Here is a 22,812-nt window from a genome sequence, read left to right as displayed (position 1 = left end):
CATGACCTTCACAAATGGGATCGTAGTGCGACGATTCATGACTGGGCCGATTGTTTCCCAGATAGATCGTTATTTAACGGCAAATTACCACTGGATTGTTACACCATCAATTAGCAAGATAGGTGCGTAATTGTATCGCCTCTCCTTCCGTTGAGCACAAGACGGAAAATCGCGAATCCCCAGAATGAGTAGAGTTCTCTTGACAGGTGCGTTTTCAGATCAAATGCCACCAAACTACTAATTCTGACCCTTTGACTATTTAAAGGAGGATGTGGCTTCATTGCCGCACATGTTCTAAAAACACTGCTGGATCGCGAGTATTTCGTAACTACCACGTACGGAGTGAAATAGAGGCTGATCTCTGTCTTCACGGTAGACACACGGTTACCACCACCGTCAGATCTATGAAAAAGGGAGAGCAAATTCTTGCAGCGTACAAGAACATTCCGAAAGAGAAACTGTCATATGTTATTGTCAGCAACATCGCCCGCGAAGGCGCCTTTGACCATGTGAGGCCTGTGATGACTAGATGTGTAAGCGGAATGGATCAGAACAGAAAGCTAACTTTCGCCTGAACCTGTGCAGGCAGTTCAATCCGATCCCCAATTCGACTGTGTCATCCACACTGCGTCGCCATCCCATGAGAACTTTGACGATCCCGTGACAGACCTGCTCGATCCTGCTATCAAGGGGATCATCGGGCTGCTTCGGGCAGTCAAGAATCACGCACTCCAAGTAAAGCGTGTCATAACAACCTCGTCATTTGCAGCCATCGTCAACAGTGCGTCACCACCTTCAGTATACGACGAAAATTCATGGAATCCTATAACTTGGGATGAGGCCGTGGCTGAACGCTCCCTGGCGTATCGCGGCAGCAAGGTGCGGACAGAAACTACCGTGAACATATGATGGTGGTAGTTGACAAATTTTAACCACAGAAACTCGCAGAAGAAGCGGCATGGAAGTTTGTCGAAGAGGAGAATCCCAACTTTGACTTGGTGACAATGAACTCGCCAATGGTGTATGGCCCAGTCATTCATCATCTTGAGAGCTTCGATAGCCTCAATACGTCTAACCAAAGGATTCGCGATTTCATCCAAGGAAAGATCGAGAACGATAAGCTGCCCCAAATCGGCACGTTCTTATTTACTGACGTCCGAGATCTTGAGCTGGCACTTGTGAGGGCCATGGAGGTTCCGGAGGCGGCAGGCAAACGCTTTTTTATCACCGCAGGGCACTATTCAAACAAAAGCATTGTCAACGCTATCGGGGACACACACCCGGGGCTTGCACCCAAGTTGCCTAAGAATCCGACTGATGACTTCCCCGAAGATGTATACGGCTATGATAACTCGAGGGCCCGCCAACTGCTGGGAATTGAGTTTCGGTCACTCCGGGAATGCATTGGCGATGCAACCGATTCTTTCCTCAAGTTAGGGATTGCGTAGTTGCGGATAAGGAAAGAAATCAGAGCATGAACTCTTTGACTTCCTCCACCAAGCTGCAAAAGTGACTTGACGAGTCTAGACATGGGGCTAAAGGGTTCACGTTTCGAATAGTTGTATTTGCCTAACTTGTCTGATTGCAATTGCTACTCCAATTCAAGCACGTTGATAATAGTTCTCCAAACGCTTAGATAGGCATCGCCACCTTTCCAGTGTGGCGCAAAGAGAGCAAGAATCTCGATGCATTTTATCAAATCTTTTGCGTGCGACTGTGCGGGCGTCCACTTCCTCGAGATGCCCGTCGCATTAGAACATCCTGCGATGAAAACTCTAGAGCTGGCTATGATTGGCGGGATGAAATCATGCGGCGAAGAAGCACAGGCGTGAACGGTGGAAATCAGTTCGGATGCCTGGCTCACAACTTTGCGCCTCAGGGTCTTCATGCCTTTGGCGTTTTCCTCATCAGCTTCTTGAAAACAGAACAAGCACTGCTTATGAGCAAAGCAGGCCGGGAGGAAAGAAATCCAGGTCTCTTTGGCTGCTGGGTGTTGTGTATGAAAGGTGTCGAGAAGATGCATTAGAGTTTCCACCTCGCCAACGAATGGACATCCCTGAGCTTCGTACACACGGCCTCGGCCATAAAGCTGGTCAGAGATCTGCGCATATAGATTATACAGAGTCTCGCTTTCAGAGGTTGTAGGCAATTTGGAACCACTCAGCATACTGGGTCTGCTAAAAATAGTTTGTAATGCACTGAGACTATTAGCCAGCACTACTACCGCTTCTGGAACACCTCATTCTTCTTAACCTTCGATCTTCCTACGAACTGACATTAGACGGATCTCATCGGGGCCACGGGTGTAGGTTTTGCTCATGTTGTCTTGGCCATCATCCTGTCCAGCTTGCTCCGTAATTGGGATTAGAGGAGCTTGGTGCCAGCCGAGCTGCAGACAATTTTGTATGTACTTGGCCAAACTTGGTCTTTGAACAAGTGCTATGTATTCTCATCCATGTCGTCGTCGTCCCTGTCGTCCCTGTCGTCCCTGTCGTCCCCGTCGTCCCCGTCGTCCCTTCGTCTTATATTAATACTATTCAAATGGATACTTAAAGTCATCCGCCGGAAACATTAGTCCATCATCATTCAGTTTTCAACCATCCGAGCTGTCAATTTGTTTTGCTCAGCCGAGGACTAAAGATACGCAACGCCTGTTTGATCGCTTTCGGACTTCAAATTGCATTGTACACGAATCTACTTTTCGTTGCACTGCACTCTCCCGTCGCTATTTACCTGGAGATCCGAGCAGCCAAAACATGTGCTGTCTCCCGCTCCCGCCTCGCGACAGCGGTTGTAGAAGTCGTCTCCATCGATCCTCCACCTCTTGATCATATTTTGTAGCTAATTATGCTGTTAGACCGGCTGAAATCAGGGGTTCAAGAGCTGAGCTTACATATCGGCCCTCAAATCGAGGTCCTGGGCTGTGGGCGTTCCAGGTCGTCTGCGAATCGGCCAAGTGCTCATATGGAGCTTATCATATTGTCAGTTCGTCCAATTGAAGTGAGAGATTCGCTAAAGGGCCTACCCCAAACGTAGCCAAAGCAGGCTCTCGCGGCAACCTTGGCTGTCGCTACGTGGTCAACTGGACCATTGGACCACTGCTGGCAGGCACAGTAGTCATGGGAGTCTGCCAGAACACCAGAACTGTTTGTTGTCAGCAAAGTCACTGAATCGCACTGCGGAGAGCGTACAGTAGCGTGATTAACGCGGCAAAAAACTGTAAACGCATGTTGAAACGAACGTGGGCAGCTGTTGCAGCTTGAAGCGACAGTGAATACTCGAACAAAATTGGAGCAAGTTGGATTCGTCAAACACGACCTTATGGTATGAATGCGGTTATCTTTGACTTATATCTTCGGTCCATGCGAACTGCACGATTGTAGTTGCAACGGTGATCCCGGCAACGCCGATAGGTCAAGTCCGAGTGCATGAGCGATTAACATTTGACTGTACTCAGAATAGCAAACCTTATTATATACCTCCGCGAGAGCACTGCCCCCCTTTTCTTGTCATCATTTATCTTTAATGTTGTTTCTCTATCACGTTACACTTATCATTCTCATTGAATAACCTATTAATTTGCCTAGTCATAAGGCTGTCCGGATTCCGCGGGGTATCAGTGCGACGATCAGTGGGCAAATAGAGTTTTCGCGTTCGTCCCCGTTAAGAAAAAGAAATCTCCTGAAGTCATTAATCGTGCGCACGTGCGTAATTTCCCGTCTTTACGACAACAGTCTTATTGCTCGTTGATGCATGTACATATAGCACGGGAAGTTCGCCTCTGGTCGTTCGCCTAGCGGGTTGTCGGTTGATGCTCCTCTCCACGGTCTTTTCTGTTTCACCTGTGTAGTTGACTTCACCAATATGAAAGTCTTCAACTTCTTCCTCGTCCCGATCTTCTGCGTTGCGCTTGCTGCGCCCCCACCCTCGCAGAACCAGTGCATCGCAAATACGCCAAACGTGCTAGAGTACTCCGCGCCCGATGGATCGTATGTAGTATCCTTCCAGCCATTGGCCCAGGTCCATCGCCTTGCTAACGAAACTCTCGACAGGATTGTGCAAGAAATGGGCTGCGGCCTCGCTATCCCACGAGACACCCCCGAGGCTACTGCAGCGATCGCGAAGCGCGGGTGGTTCGACACACTTCAAGTGGTGTGGATCATCACGCTTTCAGATTCGAGGGACCTCATCATCCGAACACTTCTCAGCATGTTCAACACCGACATCAAACTATTCACGGAAGTGGAGGGTATGGGTGTCACCATCGACGAGGTCTCTCAGCAAGCCAGCCAAGTCTCGTTCAAGTTGAATGCGAGAGGAACATGGGGCAACGCGTCTGCAAGGTTTGTCTACAACTACGTCAACGGCGGCATCACCACTTTCGTGCCAGGAGGCGCCCAGGATGCCAATGGGAATAATCTGACGGTCAACACTAATTACTGTCACGCCCGGCAGTAGGTTCTGCAACTTCGACTTTCTAGCTTGGCATGGGTGCCTGTTTGTAGCCTTTGGAGTTTTAGACGGCCCTTATCTCAACTTAATTCAAGTCAGATCTCTTCAGACTCAGTCGTGAATATGTTCAGGCTATTTCCACGAACATCAAGACGAGGAGGCGAGTTTTCCCATTGTTGGCATGACATGAGTCAAGTAGTCTCACCGGAGCAATGTCTTGTAACTCTTGTCAAAACTATCAGCCACTGGACCGGAAGCTCCAGCAACTGCATCGATAGAGACTACTGTCACATGGTTCTGCAATGCGCGATTGATCACGCACGAGAAAGCGTGGTGTGAGCACCAAGTCCACAGGAAGTGCCTAACATGACTGCCAGCGTCAAGCCCCAGCCTGCACCTGACTTGTGTCTTGGCACCAGGCGCACTGACTTAGGTTAATTGAAGTCGGCAGCACTATATCAACAGATGCCTCTGGACCCTCTTCGATGTCTAGGCAAGCAGTGCCGAGAAACTCAACCGTGATAAGCCCACTTGCGTGCCGCCTGCCGAGCTCACGAGTCACGCCACGACTCAGTCAATGCAACCTCGGCTACGCGCGAGATAAAAGTACGGCCTACAGCATATATTGACGTACGAGCCAAGACGATCCAAGCGGACGACTAGTCAACCATTCACCTTCCTCAACTGAAGGCTGCTGTGGCTTATCTTCGTCTATCGTTCAAGTCTCCTATCTAGAGACTGAGTCCACACGACTTGTTGGTTTCCAAGCAGGATATCTTACGGCTTCCATAATTGTATGTGTATGTTTGCGTGTGATCTTACATGATAGAGTTGCCGACAGTAAGGATCGCCCTCATCATTGAATCACAAAAGCGGCAGCCGTCATAACATCTAGTCCGTCTGGCCGCTTTGTATCTGGATTTAGCAGCTTGTTTTCATGATCGCCTGCTCAAATACGTGACATACAATACATTCAAACGCCAACCACTCATACCATGCCCACGGTCGTCAAGAAGATGCCGGCTGATTCTCCAACACCCACCTCACCCCATCAACAACAACATCCGGCTGCGTCATCTGCACAAAATGCCCACTCTCCCTCGCAAACACAATCTCGCTCCTCCGCGAAACCTTCAAAAACTCCCTCATCAGCCCCTCGCACTTCTCATCCACCGTCTCAATCAACCCCCTCACATACCTCCTCTCCTCCTCCGTCCCGTTCCCCCTCGCCACTCCCGCCGCATACAACCCGCTCCAGTCCCGGCTCCGCGTCCCCACAACCACATACACCGGCCGGTCCCCAAGAATCGGCTGCCTTCCCGCCAGCCCCTTCCTCCGCAGCGCCTCAAAACTCGCCGCGTACTCAGACTCCTCCCGCTGCGCAATCAGCTTATGCTTCTCCGTCGCCCCCGCCGCGCGAAAAACGTTCCACTCCTCCGGCGTCAACTTATGCGTCGCCTCTAACCCCCAGGCGGCGTAGACATCCACCCCGGCAGCGACTTTCCACAGCACAGGGTCGTTGACATCCAGGTCCAGCGGCGCCGTCTCGTGGTTCGCGTCCACGAGCACCAAGCCCGCGACCTGGCTCACGCCCTTGAGGGCGAAGTACTCGTGCGTGAGCACGCCCGCCCAGGAGTGTCCCACGAGGATAAGCGGGTTGGTTATGGGCGCGCGCTCGATCAGGAGGGCAAGCTCGAGCGCGATGTTCTCGGCTGTGGGGGACAGCGGGGAGGGATCTGAGTTGCGGTGGCCGGAGCGGTCGTATGTGTGGCTCCGCAGCCAGGGGGGGAGGAGGCGGACGACGGCTTGCCAGTTGAGGGCGTCGCTGGCTACGCCGGAGACGAAGAGCACGACGGGGGAGGTGGGGGTGCTGGGTTCGGGGCCGTGGGCGTAGAGGGCGAGGGAGTGCGTGCCGATTTTGACGAGGCGGCCGTTTGGGGGGAGGGTTGCGGCCATTGTTCTTGATGTTTGTGTGTTCTTGTCGAGGGGCTTCGGGTGTTCAACAGGGTCGGCCGATCAAGTCACCTGGCTTTGGAATCGACAAGCTGTTGAAGTTCCAGAGTATCGACATTTCGATAAGTGGCTTTATAAACTACCGCTTGGCGCCCTTTTGAGTACATCTTTAGCGGTGCTGTGCCGCATGCATGGTCCACAACCCCTGTCCCGGCTTACATTCGTGATTTCGTGCTTACCTTGCGTCGTCTTGCCGGTCTTCAAATCACGTAAGCAAATATATTGTATCTCGGTCAAGATATCTCCGAATATAATGGAAATCTTGGTTTGTCATTGTCGGTCTTGTGGCTCGGGGCTTCTCAGATTTTATGAATTTCCCTGGAAAGGTGACAGGATACATTGTCGCGATAGGATCGTTCGATATTTCCAGCTTCAGACATTGCATTTCCCTCTTCGTTTTCCTCGCGCATTGAATATATCATCCTGCGACTACCAGAGTTCTTTTGGGATGGACATTCATCAGCTCTACGCTGTTCCTGCTGAACTGGATCAAATCTCGAGGATCAAGTCGTCCTTCAAAGCGTCCCATGTTCAAGAATGGGGTCTGGCGATATTTTTTAGATAATAAATTCGAGATCATAGCCATTCGGCAAAACATGACGGGCATGTTTTTTTATCCAGTAATTGCTCGGAAGTATATGCGATGCCAGTTCAGTGACGGGTAACGAGAGTAGTTTCCTGGGGCTAATATCAACGCTGCACAGGTCATACCAAATCCTTTGCTCCATCTAAGGTTCTCCTTCCCTTATAAAAACGATGCACGTTTTTAAAATATGTCCTCTGTTACTTGCCAGCGCCTATGCACGCATGGAGGTGAAAACGTCTCCAACCTTGCGCGGCCCTTCTCCAACCCGCCAACTTCACCTCACCTCACCTGCGCATTCACCCCTCAACTCTCAACCTCCTTAGTCCCCGTTCCGTCCCTCCGTCTTCAACAGCGGATGGAGGAGTTTGTGGCTCAGTTGGTCAGGTCTGGCCAATGTGCTTGCGCCCTGAAGTCCTTGGCTCTTCCGTCCGCTGGGGATCTAATATGGTTATGGGTTCAACCCTGCCTTTTGTCATTTAGCAGAACTTTTTTGTTTTTGTTCGTTTTTGCTTTTCCCCCTTTCACTAGTTAAGTTAAGGTAATATTCAATCATCTGTTCTTTCGAACTTTCGTCACTTTAACCGACTGACCGACGCCTCTGCCCACGGAACCCAACCCTCCACGAAGTCGCGGAACTTACACATAACCCCGTCGGCGCGACTCGACCACGGCAAACAACCATCGTTGCACTCTTAAACACAGCAGCGACGGTCTAGATGATCAGAGTCTGAAGCCTGCCTGCCCTCTAGCATCCTCGCGAGGTACAATCCTCGAGACTACCGCATGGAGGTCAGCATAGTGCATCGTCTGGGCGACGACTAGCGAGACCGCCGCTGGCTTTTTTCGACGCCTCGCCTGCTGCCGAGGTTGGAGACCGAGGGAGGGTAGTTGCGCTGAGACTGCTGCGACGGAGAATCGGAGCCTGGTCGCTTACATCATGGATATCTTGGCCAGCGAGAATGGTACGAGTGTGGGAGCGCTTGGATGCATAACCCGAGAGTCGGTCGACAACTGAGACCAGCAAGCTAGAGGCATCAACCTCCCTGGCAAATCACTTTCGCAGACGTGCATTCTCTTGGGTCATGGTGAGGTGAAAAGATCGTAAATCTCATGTTTGCGATATACCTGTCCTGTAGTCTACATGATCTAACGATGTGCAAACAGAATACTCCAAAAAGAAAAGAGGTATCATGACGACATGACCGGCAGTGCCCAAGCGACCGCCGGCTCCGAACCCATTTGACTCCTGTAAAACGACGGACGAGAAAATATGTACCCAACGATGTGGATCCTCCAACTGTGAACGCTCCGAATGCCCCAATAAATGTGAATGGAAGATGGAATCAAAACATGCCAACATGTATCATGCAAAATATCTCTCTAAAACTTCTCCATGAAGTTCTTGCGCACAGTCCACATGCGCGCGCGTTTGCCGTACAAGAACATGGGAATCGTAGCCAGCAAGAAGATCAGCTGGATCACGCCGAGCCAGATGAAGACGCTCTTGGGCCCTTCGGCTGTGATCCAGTGGGTGACGAACAGACTGAAGACCAGCCCGTGGAAGATATTCTTGCTAAAGTTGAGCGTAACGAGGGCCTCGCCGGCGTACTGGCGGTAGCTGTCGACGCAAAAGGTGATACTCGTCGTTGAGCCGAGGGTACACCCGAAGGAGACAAGGCCAAAGAAGACGGTGGGCACAATCCAGTGGTCGCGCTCCTCCGCGGACCAGCCGAAACCCATGAGACCGATGACGGTGGTGAAGAGGACGGGGATGGCCATGACCAGACGGAACTCTGGCTCGTAGAGACCACCGTTTCGGCGCGCCATTGCCTTCACGATGACGTCTGAAACCTTGCCTGCAACGGCAGTACCGAGAATGCCCCCGATAAAAGGAGAGAAGTAGACCAGGCCTGTCTGCAAGGCGTCAAAGTTGTAGGAGGCCCGATTGCGGTAGATGAGAGCGATGGACTCAGAGACGACGATGAGCCAACCGACGGAGAGGGAGTAGACGGCAGACGACCAGAGGACAGCAGGGTAGGCGAAGAGGACAAAGGGGCGGAGCATAACCTTGAACCACTTGTCGTGGTTGAGCCGGCCATTCCAGGGTTTGAGCTGCTCCCCAAAGGAGCGCGCGGGTTGGTGGCGGAGGGTGTGCGTGTAAGCGAGGGCTTTCGGTGGTGAGTTGAGGTTTGAAGAGGGCAGCTTTTCGGCTTCCAGGGCAGGGGCTTTAGCGTAGTAGTCGGAGGGAGCAGCGGAGCTCAGGGTGCCAGAGGTGCGTGGCTCCGGGGCCGGGGAGTCGGTAGAGTCGGGCTGCTTCTCGGGGTCGACCTTGCATTCCGAAGCCAGGTCAGGGGCGAAGCCGACGTGAAGGTCCTTATGAGGGTGAGATGGTGACAGTGGCGCAGGGCTGATCGGTCTTGATACGGCTGGACTCTTCAAAACCTGAGGAACATTGTTACGGGAAGAGAGGCGATGACGGAAGCTTGGTCTTCTTGACGGCTTCCTCGACTTGGGGACCGGTGTTCTATCCCAGAAAGTCTCAGGGACGAAGAGGAACAGGAGGACACCGCAAAGAGCAACAACCATTGCCACAATCCTTTATCTGTGAGCTAGTGATACGAGAAGTCGAGGGGCAAGACTTACCAGAACACCCATCGCCAGTCCAGGCCTTGAATGATGACGGCACTGATGAGGGGGATCAAATTCTTGCCACCCAGTAGCAGCAGGGTGTAGATGCCGATGCGAAATGCACGCTCGTGTAGGAAGAAAATCTCAGCGATTGTTGCTGAGGGGAGACACTCAACCGGGCTGACTGCAACCCCCTGGAAGATTCTTGCAAGGATGAGGGAGGTGAAGTTGGGGGACAAAGCAGCCCAGATGGAGCTAACAATGAAGATGACGGCACTAAAGAGATATACAGGCCTCTTTCCGTAGAGAATAGCCGTGGGCGAAAAGACGACTGAGCCGAGACCCATGCCCATCATGTACAGACCTGTGGTCAAAGACACGGTCTCAGTCTCGATGTGGTAGTCTTCGGCAACGTTGGTGAAGCCAGCGGCGAGAATGGGCGTCATGCCTCCGCCAACCATGCAGTAGAAACCGAGAGACAACAAGGCACAGTCACGTCGCCAGGCGGGCCAGTTCAGAGGGTCATTGGCAGATTCCTCGGGCTGCGGGTTGAGGATGATGCCGTCCTTGGTGGTCTTCTTCGACGGCTCCGGTGTTGGTGCTGGCGGGGCCGAGAGGGCTGGTGATCGGCGGCCAGTAGGCGTCTCAGGCGGCTCCGGGAATCCCGTGGGAATAGACGAGTGAGACGTCCTCGCGGGCGCGTTCCGCAAGCCCAGGGGCTCATTTCGGTGAGCAGCCAGTAAAAGGACGGAGCCTGAGATGGTCAGCTGTGGTTCACATCAAACAACAACGGGACTGACTCACCAGGGACTTCAATGGTTTTGGGGTCGTTGAGAACTCCCATGCTCCATTTGGGAATATTGACTTGCTCGTCGTCGGAGCCCTCAGATCCGTCTGTTTGACCGGGCTTGTTTCCGAAGACGCCGCCGAAGCGGCTCTTCCATGTTAGAATGCCGGCCATATGGGCGCGGTGTGAAGTGATTTCGGCTGAATGTGTGAAGTTGCCAAGGCGGGATGGTAGTCAGGTCTGCAGGCGGCCAAGCTAGGGTGAGTCTGTGGTCGCAGAGATGTGTTTGATGAGAAGATCGAAGGCTGCAGGAGAGGAGGATAGGCGAGCTGGATATACAAAAAGTGGTAGGGCTGTGATGTCAAGTTCGGTTCATGGCTTCCGGCTCAGACGTGCGCGGGAAGATGAGATAAGGTTGCAGGAACACACGGACGCGGAAGATGGCAATTTTCAAAGCCGCACCAAATAGGAGATGGGATTGCTGGATGGCTCCGCGGAGATGACAGGAGGCTGAACGGTCGGACTCGAGAAGTGTTGAGGATTGCGAAAAAAGCAGATGCACAAGCGCGGCGAGATGAAGATAAAATGGTGTTGAGGTAAAGTTGCAGCGAGGCAGGCCGGGGATGAAAATAGCGGTGGACGCCGACAAGGTGATGGAAATATTGACCGGGGCCTGGAGTAGGCAGTAAGGTAGATGAACCTAACCGCAAGCAACGGGACCTGGATGGCGGGGGTGACAGATTGCAACAGCGATGGTGTTGTTCTTGGGCCGTGCAGAGCGATGGCGTCAGATGGCCAGCGCGCCGTTTGATTGTGATTAAGTGATGGCTGGAATTAGCGTCTCAAATAGGAGCAGGCGACCATGAGATCAAGGATGGACCTTTGGCTTTATGGCAAAACCAAGCGGGTGCGGGCGAGCTGAACGTTATGCCAGGCTTGGGGCTGGGAGACTGGAGAACGACCGCGGAGAAGACATGGGACGAGAGGAAGAAAGGAGGCCGACGAGGTCAGGATTGGCCGGCCACCGAGTCAAGCGTGTCTTGAGAATGTCGAGCCTGGTCAGATTGAACCCTTGCCTTTTCTTGGACGGCCTGGAGAAAGATACGGAATTGATGCCCAGACTGTCGGCTGGTGGGGATTTCTGTCGTGTTCTGTGCTTGTGTCTGTGCTCTCGAGCGTTGGATGCGTCGTTGGCGCTGCGCCTCGGGCGGGTTCCGTGGGGTATTATGACCAGGTTTGGGAGGGAATATGGCAGAGAAGGCTGTCCAGTGGATAGATGCGACTGACTGCTCGACGGGCAGGTGACTCGATGGCGGCTCCGAAATGGATGTCCAAGACTCCAGGAAGTAGCGTCGTCTGGGGTGGTGCAGGCTAGCTGCCGTAGCGTAGCGTGTTCCAAGGTGAGCCCATGTGCTCTGTGTGTGTATCCGTGTATTCGTAAAGGAAGGCGTGGGATGATTGTTGGGCACATGCCAGCAATGTTGATGTTGCATTTGTGATGTCGGCGCCAGATCCAGGAAGGACCCCTAAAAGCGAGGCTAAACCCCGTGGCCCACCGTCCAGTCCAGAGTGCAGGTGCAGACGTGGGTGCAGGTGCAGGTGCAGGGCAGGTGCACCGCACCCGCGCACTCGCTCCTTCTCCACGTTTCTCTTCCCTGACACTGGACCTCGCCTTCCATGTCTGCGCTGCATCGATTGCTCTGTGCTGCAGGCTGCCCTCACTTCCCCACCTGTTTGGCGAGTCTTCTTCACATTGTGGACTGGAATGCAGATTGGAAAACGGCATGTGGCGAGGCGGTGACCGTCGACACTACGGTCTGTCCTTACGGATAGGCACCCAAACGATGGATCTGTCCAAGTCAACCACAGACCGCAGTCAGAGCACAAAAGAAAGCGCCGACGTCGCCGCACCGAGATGGTGTCATGTCCATTTCACGGTGTCTCCGCGGCTCTCAACGCGATGCGGCGCATGTCGCTGGAAATAAGACAAAGCAATTTACCTCGAGTAGCTGGGGGCAGATAGAGTGAAGATGAAGCTGAAGCGCCGCAAGAGGCCCCCAAGCAGCCTCCAAGCAGGCCCCCCCAGGTCTGGGCGCCAAGGTTGCGAGGCCTTGACACGCGCTCCCATCTTTGAGTCTTTCTCTCTCTGACCGCCCGCTTACCGCAGTTGCCGTCAATCAAAAAAAAAAAAAAAAAGAGGCAACACCCCTGCACCATGTGCTTATGTCATACATCAGCGCAACACCTCGACGTCATCGTGCACGAAAGGGGCTCACTCCCCACATTCCAACCGCACCTTTCCCAATGGGGACTGCCGGAATTTAAGCGTGACCGCATCGAAGGAATGCGAGGAAAGCAAAACACTGGCTGCTTCCTCGCGCATCTCCATCGCATTCTGCAGATGACGGCTGACTTGCAGTTGTAGGACTGACTGACTGGGCAAGTGGATGAGGACCAAAAGCAAGACGACGTATTTTGGCTCCAATAATACCTGAACCACCGCTCTGGAATCCTCCGCGCTACCTGCGTGTACAGACGTCTCACAGGTCCGTTGTCACTGGAACATCTGCCTTGTTTTTTCCCTTGCAACACTGCACCAACACACACACGCGCATACACACACACATGCACACAAACACACATACACATACAAACCACGACTCGTATCCCGCTTCTTCTTCCCAAGAAACCTATCGCATATCACCAGCATTCACCTACTTCCACCGCATCACGGGATACCACAACAACGTTTTCGACGACGTCAGTCAGCAGCAGACTGCATGCATAGGAGCAGACTAGGTATCCTCGCTCACGATACGCGATGCAACTCTTGAGACACCCAGCCCGCTCCGCCCTCCGGGCCTGCCACCGCCCTCCCGCCAATGGCGTCCGCCTCCCGCCCCCCAACCACTCCGTCGCCGCCGTCGCCGCCGTCGCCGCTGCTTTTTCAACGTCGTCCATTAGGCCGGCCAAGAACCAGATCTACACTTCGTAAGTGGGCCCCCTGCATGTTGCTGCTGCCTTCCATGCTGCTTCCCTCACCGCGCACTTGTCTTGTCAAAAATGCTAATCGGCGCCCTTAGCGTACGCCGACCTGACGACTTCCACACCTACCAGCTGCTCTCGTCGTCTGCAAGGACACCGCTGATAACGCTGTGGACCACATCGTGGTGCGGGACGTGTCGAGTCGTCGCACCGTTGATCCGATCCATCGTCGAAGCGGGCGTCGGCGAGGCAGAAGGCGGTGTCGCATACTGCACCGTTGAGTTCGACGCGCCCGACGTCATGAGCGGCGGCCTCGGCATGACCTACATGATCTCCTCCATCCCCACGCTCCTCAGCTTCGACAACCAGGAGGCACAGATTCAGACCAAGGTCCACGACGCGAAGAAGCTCGCAGACCGCGCTTTTCTCGAGGAATGGATCAGGACGGAGGCACGGCGGCACGGCCAGCGCGGGGGCGGGGGTGGGGGATCCGGCGGCGTCTTCGGAGGGCTGTTCGGAGGTTTCAAGTGATCCGGAGCCGGACATCATCAAGCACCTCAACCCAAACTTCGAGGTTTGCCGTCAAACGGACATGAGTCATCCAAGCGGAAACGTTATTCATTCGTCGCTGACTAAAATTGCAATACAACTCGATACACAATTCCAGTATCATCAAGGCGTGTAGAACACCTCCTCAACAGGCTTCCACCATGAAGGCGCGTCAACATCCTCGCTGCTGACGGCGCCGGGGACGACCGACTCCTGCCAACCGTCTGTCATGGCCCACCACTCGCGGACCTTGGGGTTCTCGCGCATCTTCTCCATGTCTCCGGCGTAGTCGTAGCCGACGTACTTGAACGACGCGAACAGGATGCGGGACTCAGGGTCGTGGAAGATGCTGTCTGTGGGATGTGTCAGTCCAGGCTTGCTTGCCGCCGGCAACAGGGGCGATTGGGGAAACGGCCAAACGCACAGTCAACAATGTTGCACTCCTTGATCTGCTTGAGCACCTCGGGCCAGACGGCGGCGTGGACCTCCTTGTACTTGTCAATGAACTCGGGCTTGAGCTTCACGATCTGGGCGAAGCGGCGGCCGGGGTTCTTCTGCCTGGTAGAGACCGGCGACGGTGTAGCCTCCGCCTCGGGAGAGCTGCCGCCCGCGGAGGGAGAGGCGCGCTTGTGGGACCACATGTTGCAGGTGAGGGTGAAGTTTTTTTCGAGATTCTGGTGAAATGCGTTCGTCAATGGAAGAAGGCACGCAAGTTTTTCGTCAGGATCGTGAGAAAATGTGCTCGGCGGAGGGCTGGCTGGTGTCTCGTGGACTTCGGCGTTCGGACCTGTCGAATATGGAAGCGGGCGGTCCTGCTTAGAGCCGATCAGCGGGGTGTGTTCGTGGCCGCGCCCAGGCCAGCGCAGCAAAAAGCTCCAGCCGCTGCGTGACAGGTGGGGGAGGCAGGCAAGAGACGGACGTAAAGCGCACTCGGGGGAAGAATGTCGCGAGGCGGGGATGGCGAGGGGTAAACGGTGCGGGCTGCGGGGATCGGATTGGGGGGATTTGTTTTGTCCAGCGAGGGCAGGTCTACACGATTGTGATCCCCGATGGGATTCTTGCAGCTCAAAACATTAAAAAGAACGACGCAAAAACAACTGCTCACACTTGGTTTCTGCTAGCACACCTTTTTGTTATGGATAACCCCGTCAAGGCAAGTGAAGGTGGATGATGATGAATGTAGCAGGGCACGCGCGGCGCAGAAAGCTGCTCTTAAATGCACGTCGGGAATATGCACTCTTTTCCCCACGCGATACCGCCGAGCTCTCTGATCCTCGCCAATGGCAGTCGCGCGATGCGGTCGTACGGTCGGTCTGCTGCAGAATTTGGGGCTGCAGGCTGTGATTGAGAGGGAAGTATGCTGGTTCGTGGGCACACGGGAAGCTCGGAAAGGTGGCAGCAGGCAGGCCTGTACAGCGACCGATGACGGGCTTCTTATACCCTCAACCGCGCGGCCAATTCATCATCCTTTCCTCGAATCCCGTTCATGTAGGGTTTCCTGCGAGAGCAAAGCTCCGGTGGCCGGTGGTCCGCTGAGTCTGTTTGCTGAGGTGACGCCGCACCGTCTGAACTTGGGGTCACTGCGCTGCGACTGCCGCTGGCGGGAGGCACACCGACCGAGTTACCTTAGGTAGGTACAGTTCACGGCGGCGGCCTAATCGCGAAAGGCCATGCCTGAATTAGGTCATGTTTGCAGGTCGGGGAGCTGTGGGCACTTAGGCCTCTGCGATGCGAGGGTGAGCTTCTGCGTGGAAGACGCTGTGTTGGGCCGTCGGTTCATAGGTAGAGCTAGCTATCTGTTCCTCCACCTCGCTTGTTGTTGCGTAGCTAGGTAGGTAGGTACCCAGTCCGATCGGTGTTCCGGCGCTCGGGTTGCGAGCGAGGACACTGGACACTGGAAAAGGTCGAGACCCCCGCGACCCCTGGCGAACACCCCCACCCCTCCGCCCGAAATTCCCGCTTTTAGCCTGATGGGTGGCTTGCTTTTTTTTCCCCTTTCCTTCAGCGATTGTGGCGGTTTACGAGAGTTTGCAAAGATGGAATTGGGGAATTGGGGGAGTTGCCGAATATGATGTGATTGATTCACTTGTTGGGCAGGAAGGCGTTTTTTGGGGTTCTGGTTCGGGATCCCTGGATGCCGGTGTGGTTGTTCGTACCGAATGACTGGGCCGCGGCGGCGGGGAGAGAGTGGAGGGTGGGGGTAGTGTTTGGTGGTCGATGTATGGCGAATCGGGAGGGGTGCCGGTCGGTGAGGGATCGTGGGTGGTAGACGAGGTGAGTTGATGAGGTAATAGGCAGAGCGGTTCTGCCAGATGAATCCGATAGATTATTTGCGTTTCCCTCACGATGCCCTCTGGTCCAGGGAGTCGCATCATCTGTAGGGTCTTTCGTCGTGTCTATCATGACCAGCTTGTGATGTGTATTGTGGTGAACAAGCCCTTGTCGTTGTATGTCTGCGACCGGCTGAACGAGGATTCTAGACCGTGAGATGAGTTACGTCGCTAACCGTAGGTTCTCAAGCCTCATTGATAGTTGTTCCGTGATCCAGGTGTATTTGTCATCGTGATCTCCATCGTCCTCGTCGGCCGGCCTTCGCTAACCCTCATCATCACGTATCTTCCTTCATCCGTGAACCCGGTTTGATGAATATCGACGGTAATGAGCCGACTTTCTGATATGATGAAGCTCAAACCTTCGTAAGTATCCTCACATGTATTCTTATTCTCTCTGGAACATAGTCTCGGGCAGATGGCGGGATCAAAGGTGTCTTGGTCGGCGCATCAGCTTGACGCTGCCCTATCTTCGAGCCCGGTTATAGGTAATATGTGGTGCCATCCACCAGCGTACTCAAGATACATTGAGCCGAACGTCGGAAGGAAATCTGATTTGCGGTGCAGAGGCTGTGGTATAACAGGGGCGTGTTGAGGGCATCGGCGTGAAGCGTGTCTCCTGAAGACGAAGACGAGAGCTCTGCGGGCAGAAGAAGGGTGGAAAATAGAGCCTTTCTTATTGATTGTATCCTGTGGTATGACATCTAGTTCAACTTCTGGTCGCGAACTGCATGGAAGATGTACTTGCCGTTCTGTTCTGAGGTGAGATGCTGCATAGGTGTGTTGTATGGCCCAGGCAGATCGATGCGAGAAACCCTTGTGTTGAGCCAGAGGGTAGGAAAGCATATAAGTCAAGTTCTGGCATTGTGATGAGAGTTCATAAAGCATAGTTTTTAAAAGAGTTGATGTAAACCTGATCGTGGTGAGTGACGTTGTGGTTGAAAGTCTGACAATTTAAACACTTCTTGGTCAAAATACAACTAACCACAAAATGAAAGGAAAAAAACACAAACATACACCAAGACCTCGAACATTCATTAATTTCGTCCAAAACTCATACTTAGACAGAAAAATTTCATATCCTCAGCGGTTTCACTAATAAACTGCTTCGTGTCGCTTGCTTTTCCAGGCCAACCGTCGGGTGTCATCTCTTCAACACCCCTCATCCACGCCATACACTATACCGCGACCATCTAACTTCCCACTGCAGTGTATCACTTCATTATAAACACACGTAAAAGCATATCAAATAGACTTCTAAACAATACATTCAGTCGAGCTCCTAGTTATTCCCCCTTCTGCAGCCTCACTTATCCGCCGCGCAGACGTCGGGCATCGGACTGACTAGCCCCACACCAGCCCCGTCCCCCTGCAGCTCTAGCATCTCGCCTCCATATTCGCTTCCCCGGCGTTGGCGTCCATCGCTCATCACGAGTCATCGCGCCGATGGTTTAGTGGTAAAATTCTCCGTTGCCATCCAGCAGCGTCGGGGAGCCGGGGGTTCGATTCCCCCTCGGCGCATCTTTTTGGATTTTGCGGCTGTGGGTGGTCGTGGTTTGACTCGGGAACTGGATTTTTGCTGTTTTCTGTGTGTGGAGAGACCCTCTGCCTCCGCATATCTTCAGGTGAGTGGAGTGGGTGTGAATAAATGAGAGCTTTTGCGTCTATAGGAGTAAAGATACAAGCTGCAGCCCTAGGTGGGAGTGATATTTCTGCATCGCATGATGACGAAGATCATCACAGGATGACATTCATCGCTTAGTTATCTGACAGCGTGGATGGAGATGGGTTGAAGAGCAGCTCACCTCTTAACGTTATGCTGGTCCCTCACTGTAGTTCCTTTCACAGGATGCAAATAGCCACTGACCTCTAATTACTTCCTAGAGTCCGTGGATAACAAAGCTACGGTCAGACTTTATCTCTTGGCAAATCAAATAACGAAAGACAACCATACATACATACATCACCGACCCTCCCTTCTCATTAGTATCCTCACACTTTCACTCTAGTAATGCCGAACTCATCTAGTATAACCCATCGAATGAGAGCAAATGCAGACGTCTGACATCCTAATCAGACGACTCCCGCTATTCAAAGTGCAAACCCATCCAAGCTGGAAGATACTCCACAGCCCCGTTGTTCATCGGCCCCGTCGTCCGCACGATGTGCCCTCGCTTCTTAATCTCATCCACCGAGTGACCGATCACAACAAGTCGTCTTCGTGGCTCAGTCGGTAGAGCGTTGGTCTCATATCATTCAATATGACTCTGTGATCAGACAGAGATATCCAAAGGTCGAGAGTTCGAGCCTCTCCGAGGACAATCTTTTGCTGGTGGCGGCGAACCGTCCATTTCTTTTTTCCTGTGCGTGGGCTTGGAGGGCCCATGTCATGGCGGGGTACGTTGCGGACGGCGCGGTCAGATTGGCACCGGGACATGCAAAAACTGCGTAAAGATGTGATCGGATGTTGTCTTGATTTTTCAATGTCTTGATAGAATGCCATCAAGCTCTCACCTCATTTTACATACACCAGCAAGCCTAGTCCGCGTTTTCAACCTCTTTGACAGTGCCCCGCACCCCGCGCACTGAGTGCAGCGTGCTTTCCAGCGACCCCACCATCAGCCACAGCAGCGCAAAACACCACCACTCACTCATCACTCACTTACAGCCTGATATTCACATCTCAAATCTTAGACGAACACCCCTTCATCCAATCTCTTGACTCACCTCACATACACTCCCTCAAAATGGCAACGAGGATACCGCACCCCCTGGAGCCCTACCTCGCCCTCCCGCCGGAGTGCGCGCAGATCCTGCTCACCAGCGTCCTCGGCGCCAGCACGAACTGGCTCGTCCTGCGGTACCTTTACTCCTACCTCCGCCGCCCGACAGAGGACGCGCCCGCTGAAGACACGCGCGTGGTCCTGGTCAGCTTCATGCGGGACTTTGCCTTCTGGAAAGAGGGCGCGGGCAGATTGGTGCGTCTCCTATCCTTTGAGATTCTGATATACTACCGCGAAGGGACAAGCAACAAGTCTAACTGTACAAAACCATAACAGGGCCTCGACCTCGAAACCCTCGGGCGCAGCGGGAAATTCGTCTTCGTCGACGGGCTGAGCGGGCTCTTCTCCAAAACCGCGCCGCCTCCGACCAAGGGCCGGAGGACGCTCCGCGGCGCGAAGATACCCGACGTCCAGCGCGAGCTCGAGGCGGCGGTCGCGGACGTGAGCGGCGGCGGCGGCAAGGTGGTTTTGGTGGTCGACCAGCCTGATTTCCTCCTCGCCGCGACCGGGGAGGAGGTCGGCGGGCTGGTGGTGAAGAACATGCTGCTCGATTTACAAGAGGTAAGGGCCCAACCACTGTCTTCTGGATGAGTCACGCTGACGCGGCGAGCAGAAGGTGCACGCCTCGATTGTGACCGTTGCGGCGGACGAGCCGCTCGTTGGCGCGCAGGCGACGACGTTGGAGAAGGAGCATGCGAGCTTCGTGCTGGGGCTGGCGCACGCTGCGGAGATGGTGGTTGGGTTGAGGCTGTTGGACACCGGGACGGCGAGGGATGTGAGTGGTGTTTTGAGGGTCACAGCGGGAGGGGATGGGGAGAGGACGGTTGAGGAGGCGGAGCTGCTGTACTTTGTGGGTGGTGACGGCAGCGTCAAGGTGTTTGGACGGGGGCAGTAAGGTTGGGTGGCTGGGTTTGAAAGATGATATCCAACGATCTTACGAGATTCAGACATACGCGAAGGGAACACAAATAGATGGTGGGAAGAGCATAAGCGACAATGGTTCAGCATCACATTTAAGGCAACCTGGAGCATGCACATGAGAATTCCATTGGGATTAGCATCACGCAGGATCGTAGTCGCGTGGGATCACGCCAACAAGCAGCCAGAGGCTGGCTCTCCATGATCCAGATTCCATGCCAGACCTGTTTCCCCATACGCCCACACGAGAGGTATCAAACGCATCAAACACCCGTTGCCAAAATGGCTCGTTTGGTTCATGATTTGTCTTTTTGTCTTGAACTTGTCTGGCCTTCGCTTGGGCAACCAAGCAGCGGAGCGCGAGGGGGAGAACGCATGAGGGTGAAAAAAGACAAAAATATTGTTGATGCTTTCTCTTCTCGTTGGTAAAAGAATTCGTTTCCCAGAAGCCCATATCCCGTTGCGAACTGTGCCGTGCGTGGGAATTGATCCGTTTTTATCAGCTCACGCCTTTTTGCTCCCCCCCTTGATTGCCCGAATGCACAGATACCCCCATGTCGACACCCTTTACATTCCCATCGTCGAAGAAGTTAACGCATCGAATAAACCGCTCGGAGGAAAAAAGGTTTATGGTTCTTCGTTTAAGCCGAGGCGGGGACGGTAGAGCCCTTGGGGACGCCGGACTGGAAGCCGTTCTTGAAGCGGCGGGAGACGTCCTTCATGTAGCGCATGCGGCCGGTACCGTTGGTCTTTCTGCGCTTGGCCTTCTCGGACCAGTTGTCTGCATTGGTTCCTACGTCAGCATATCCGTCCTCGGTGGTTGGGGGTTCTTTGTTGATGATTGAATGAGGGAATCTCGAATGGTGGTATTTCGGAGGCGTCGTCGGGGATTGTGTGGGAAAAAAAACGTACACTTGCGGGTCTTGGCCGAGGGGTAACCGCAGGAAGAGCAGGTGTGCTTCTGGACGTGAAGAGAGCGGCGACCTAAACATCTCATCAGCTTGGACGTCGTCGGAATTTCGTGGGAGGAGTCGCGTTCCTCCCCCGACTCGTTGGTTTCGACTTACCGCAGCGACGGCACAGAACGTGCGTCTTGTTGTGTCTCTTACCAAACGAGGAGGTACCCTTCGCTGCAGACGACTGTTAGCATTTCCGTCCCATCGCGAAATAAACACGAAACATCGTCTGGCTCGTTCGATGCCGATTGCAACGACGACAACGACGGCAATCGCAGGGCGTCACGTACTCATCTTGGCGGTATTCGGTGGTCGACGATGGTGGTGCTGTGGTTGCTGGTGCGGTTAGTTGGTTTGCGGAGGAATCTTGAGAAGCGTCTCGCGGTGTCAAAATTTCGAGACCCTAGCCGAGCGCACACAATTTGGTCGACTGGGGCTTTTTTGCGGTCCTCGGGCGGCAGAACCTCGGGTGGATGCTGGAGTCACATGACCCGGGCTTCGCGATAGGTGGTGAAGGTTGTGGCCAATCAGCAAGTTTTTGGGCGGCGCATGGGCCACTACATGATTTTGAGGGGGCGGCAATGCAGGTGCGTCGACGCGCATAGTGAGTTTTGTCACTGTGAACTTGGTGGAAGGCATAAATGTTGCGAGCCTTGAATCAATTCGATTGTCTTTACTCCAGCCAACGCCGTCCATTCCGAGCATTCCAGGTTGCCTCGCGGGTATACGAAAAATCATGACATCGTCCACCAATTAACCAAAGACGCATAACACTGCTGCTCACCCCTGAATATCCAGCATCTGCTTGAGTACCGCCTCACTGGCTCTCAACCACCGACCCCGCTCCTCAAGGTCATCTTCATCACCGCCTGCGCCCTCTTTTCTCCTCCGCGCTTCTTTCGCCGCGGCCTTGCTGTTCTGCCTCTTGACCTCTAGTGGTTGCAACTCCGCCTGCAATCTCTCCATCTCCTTTCTCTTCCTCGGCACCCTGGCCTGCAACTGCTCCAACCCGCGGTCCAGCTGCTGCTGCTGCCTCTTCTTCTCGTCGACCAGCTCGAGCGTCTTGGCCAATGGCAAGTTCATCTGCGGACTCTGCCCCGGCGCCTGTGACTCCTTCAACTCCGCGACCTTTTCCTCCAACTCGAGAATCTTGTCCGGTAGCTCCTTAAGCTTCGCCGTGTCCAGCTGCACGCCCTCGTACCGCTTGGCGAGCTCCTTGCCCTTCTTCTCCAGCTCCGTCACCATGTCCGCCACCTCGACCTTGAGTGCCTTGAGCTGCGCCTTGGCCTCGAGGTTCGCCTTCTCTAGCTCGAGGTTCTCCTGCGGCGTGACGATCACGGGCGGGTCGCCGACGATGGCGCGGATGAACTTTTCTTTGGTCACCTGCTCGACGTAGGAGAAACGCAGCTTGGCGAAGAGCTCCTTGTAGTGCGCCAGGTCGGCGTCGAGGCTGTCTGGCGTCGTCGCATCCTGCGAGGCGTTGGATGCATCCGAGGTTCGTTGTCGTGATTCTTGCGTGCCCGCGCTGGATATGGGTTCGCTGAGCTTGATGATTGAGATTTCGTGGTTTTCGTTGAGGTCTTCGATCTTGCGCAGAACCTGCGCCGCTTTTGTCGCGTCCATTGTGAAAGTTCCGAGACTGAACGCGATCTTTTTGCAATTCGTGTGTCGCGTATGAAGGGACGAACTCCTGAATCGTAAGGTTGCTGGCGCTGTCCGACAGGATGCAGGGTCCAGTGTGTGGTGACGTTTGTTTACTTGCGTCCGAAATGGGAAACGCACCGGCCAGGTCTCTTATCGTTATCGCTATCGGATAATGCTCTTG

The 22,812-nt window shown here is 54.0% G+C and overlaps 10 protein-coding genes across 10 annotated transcripts; 4 read left to right on the top strand and 6 right to left on the bottom strand.

The window, feature by feature from the left end:
• Nucleotides 1-184: 184 nt before the first annotated feature.
• On the top strand, nt 185-1,448 carry azaE-1 (Ketoreductase azaE; the record flags this gene model as incomplete). The annotated part of the gene is made up of 5 exons (XM_037327799.1): nt 185-206; nt 266-317; nt 377-509; nt 586-879; nt 939-1,448. 5 exons carry the CDS (start codon nt 185-187, stop codon nt 1,446-1,448), a joined length of 1,011 nt encoding a protein of 336 aa, XP_037173715.1.
• Nucleotides 1,449-2,694: 1,246 nt separating this feature from the next.
• Nucleotides 2,695-3,229, bottom strand: CGCA056_v012554 (uncharacterized protein; the record flags this gene model as incomplete). Its single annotated transcript, XM_037327798.1, has 4 exons — nt 2,695-2,841; nt 2,894-2,970; nt 3,026-3,144; nt 3,192-3,229. 4 exons carry the CDS (start codon nt 3,227-3,229, stop codon nt 2,695-2,697), a joined length of 381 nt encoding a protein of 126 aa, XP_037173714.1.
• A 635-nt stretch (nt 3,230-3,864) lies between these two features.
• Nucleotides 3,865-4,458, top strand: CGCA056_v012553 (uncharacterized protein; the record flags this gene model as incomplete). The annotated part of the gene is made up of 2 exons (XM_037327797.1): nt 3,865-3,989; nt 4,053-4,458. The coding sequence occupies 2 exons, from the start codon at nt 3,865-3,867 to the stop codon at nt 4,456-4,458; spliced, it is 531 nt and encodes a 176-aa protein (XP_037173717.1).
• A 1,002-nt stretch (nt 4,459-5,460) lies between these two features.
• yqjL (Uncharacterized protein) lies at nt 5,461-6,408 on the bottom strand (the record flags this gene model as incomplete). Its single annotated transcript, XM_037327796.1, has 1 exon — nt 5,461-6,408. One exon carries the CDS (start codon nt 6,406-6,408, stop codon nt 5,461-5,463), a length of 948 nt encoding a protein of 315 aa, XP_037173716.1.
• A 2,023-nt stretch (nt 6,409-8,431) lies between these two features.
• Nucleotides 8,432-10,640, bottom strand: CGCA056_v012551 (putative MFS-type transporter; the record flags this gene model as incomplete). Its single annotated transcript, XM_037327795.1, has 3 exons — nt 8,432-9,647; nt 9,695-10,433; nt 10,484-10,640. The coding sequence occupies 3 exons, from the start codon at nt 10,638-10,640 to the stop codon at nt 8,432-8,434; spliced, it is 2,112 nt and encodes a 703-aa protein (XP_037173719.1).
• Nucleotides 10,641-13,287: 2,647 nt separating this feature from the next.
• CGCA056_v012550 (Thioredoxin M-type) lies at nt 13,288-13,982 on the top strand (the record flags this gene model as incomplete). The annotated part of the gene is made up of 2 exons (XM_037327794.1): nt 13,288-13,457; nt 13,550-13,982. The coding sequence occupies 2 exons, from the start codon at nt 13,288-13,290 to the stop codon at nt 13,980-13,982; spliced, it is 603 nt and encodes a 200-aa protein (XP_037173718.1).
• Nucleotides 13,983-14,123: 141 nt separating this feature from the next.
• Nucleotides 14,124-14,641, bottom strand: rhaM (L-rhamnose mutarotase; the record flags this gene model as incomplete). The annotated part of the gene is made up of 2 exons (XM_037327793.1): nt 14,124-14,353; nt 14,425-14,641. 2 exons carry the CDS (start codon nt 14,639-14,641, stop codon nt 14,124-14,126), a joined length of 447 nt encoding a protein of 148 aa, XP_037174171.1.
• Nucleotides 14,642-19,077: 4,436 nt separating this feature from the next.
• elp6 (Elongator complex protein 6) lies at nt 19,078-20,008 on the top strand (the record flags this gene model as incomplete). Its single annotated transcript, XM_037327792.1, has 3 exons — nt 19,078-19,308; nt 19,390-19,674; nt 19,727-20,008. The coding sequence occupies 3 exons, from the start codon at nt 19,078-19,080 to the stop codon at nt 20,006-20,008; spliced, it is 798 nt and encodes a 265-aa protein (XP_037174172.1).
• A 664-nt stretch (nt 20,009-20,672) lies between these two features.
• Nucleotides 20,673-21,281, bottom strand: rpl37 (60S ribosomal protein L37; the record flags this gene model as incomplete). The annotated part of the gene is made up of 4 exons (XM_037327791.1): nt 20,673-20,812; nt 20,944-21,015; nt 21,099-21,161; nt 21,278-21,281. The coding sequence occupies 4 exons, from the start codon at nt 21,279-21,281 to the stop codon at nt 20,673-20,675; spliced, it is 279 nt and encodes a 92-aa protein (XP_037174167.1).
• Nucleotides 21,282-21,767: 486 nt separating this feature from the next.
• Nucleotides 21,768-22,610, bottom strand: sos7 (Kinetochore protein Sos7; the record flags this gene model as incomplete). Its single annotated transcript, XM_037327790.1, has 1 exon — nt 21,768-22,610. The coding sequence occupies one exon, from the start codon at nt 22,608-22,610 to the stop codon at nt 21,768-21,770; it is 843 nt and encodes a 280-aa protein (XP_037174169.1).
• Nucleotides 22,611-22,812: the final 202 nt, after the last annotated feature.

This window comes from Colletotrichum aenigma (genome assembly GCF_013390185.1).
Source record: "Colletotrichum aenigma strain Cg56 chromosome Unknown KSG_Cg56_contig08, whole genome shotgun sequence".
In the NCBI taxonomy this organism is placed as follows: domain Eukaryota; kingdom Fungi; phylum Ascomycota; class Sordariomycetes; order Glomerellales; family Glomerellaceae; genus Colletotrichum; species Colletotrichum aenigma.
This window is presented reverse-complemented; position numbering and strand designations above follow the sequence as displayed.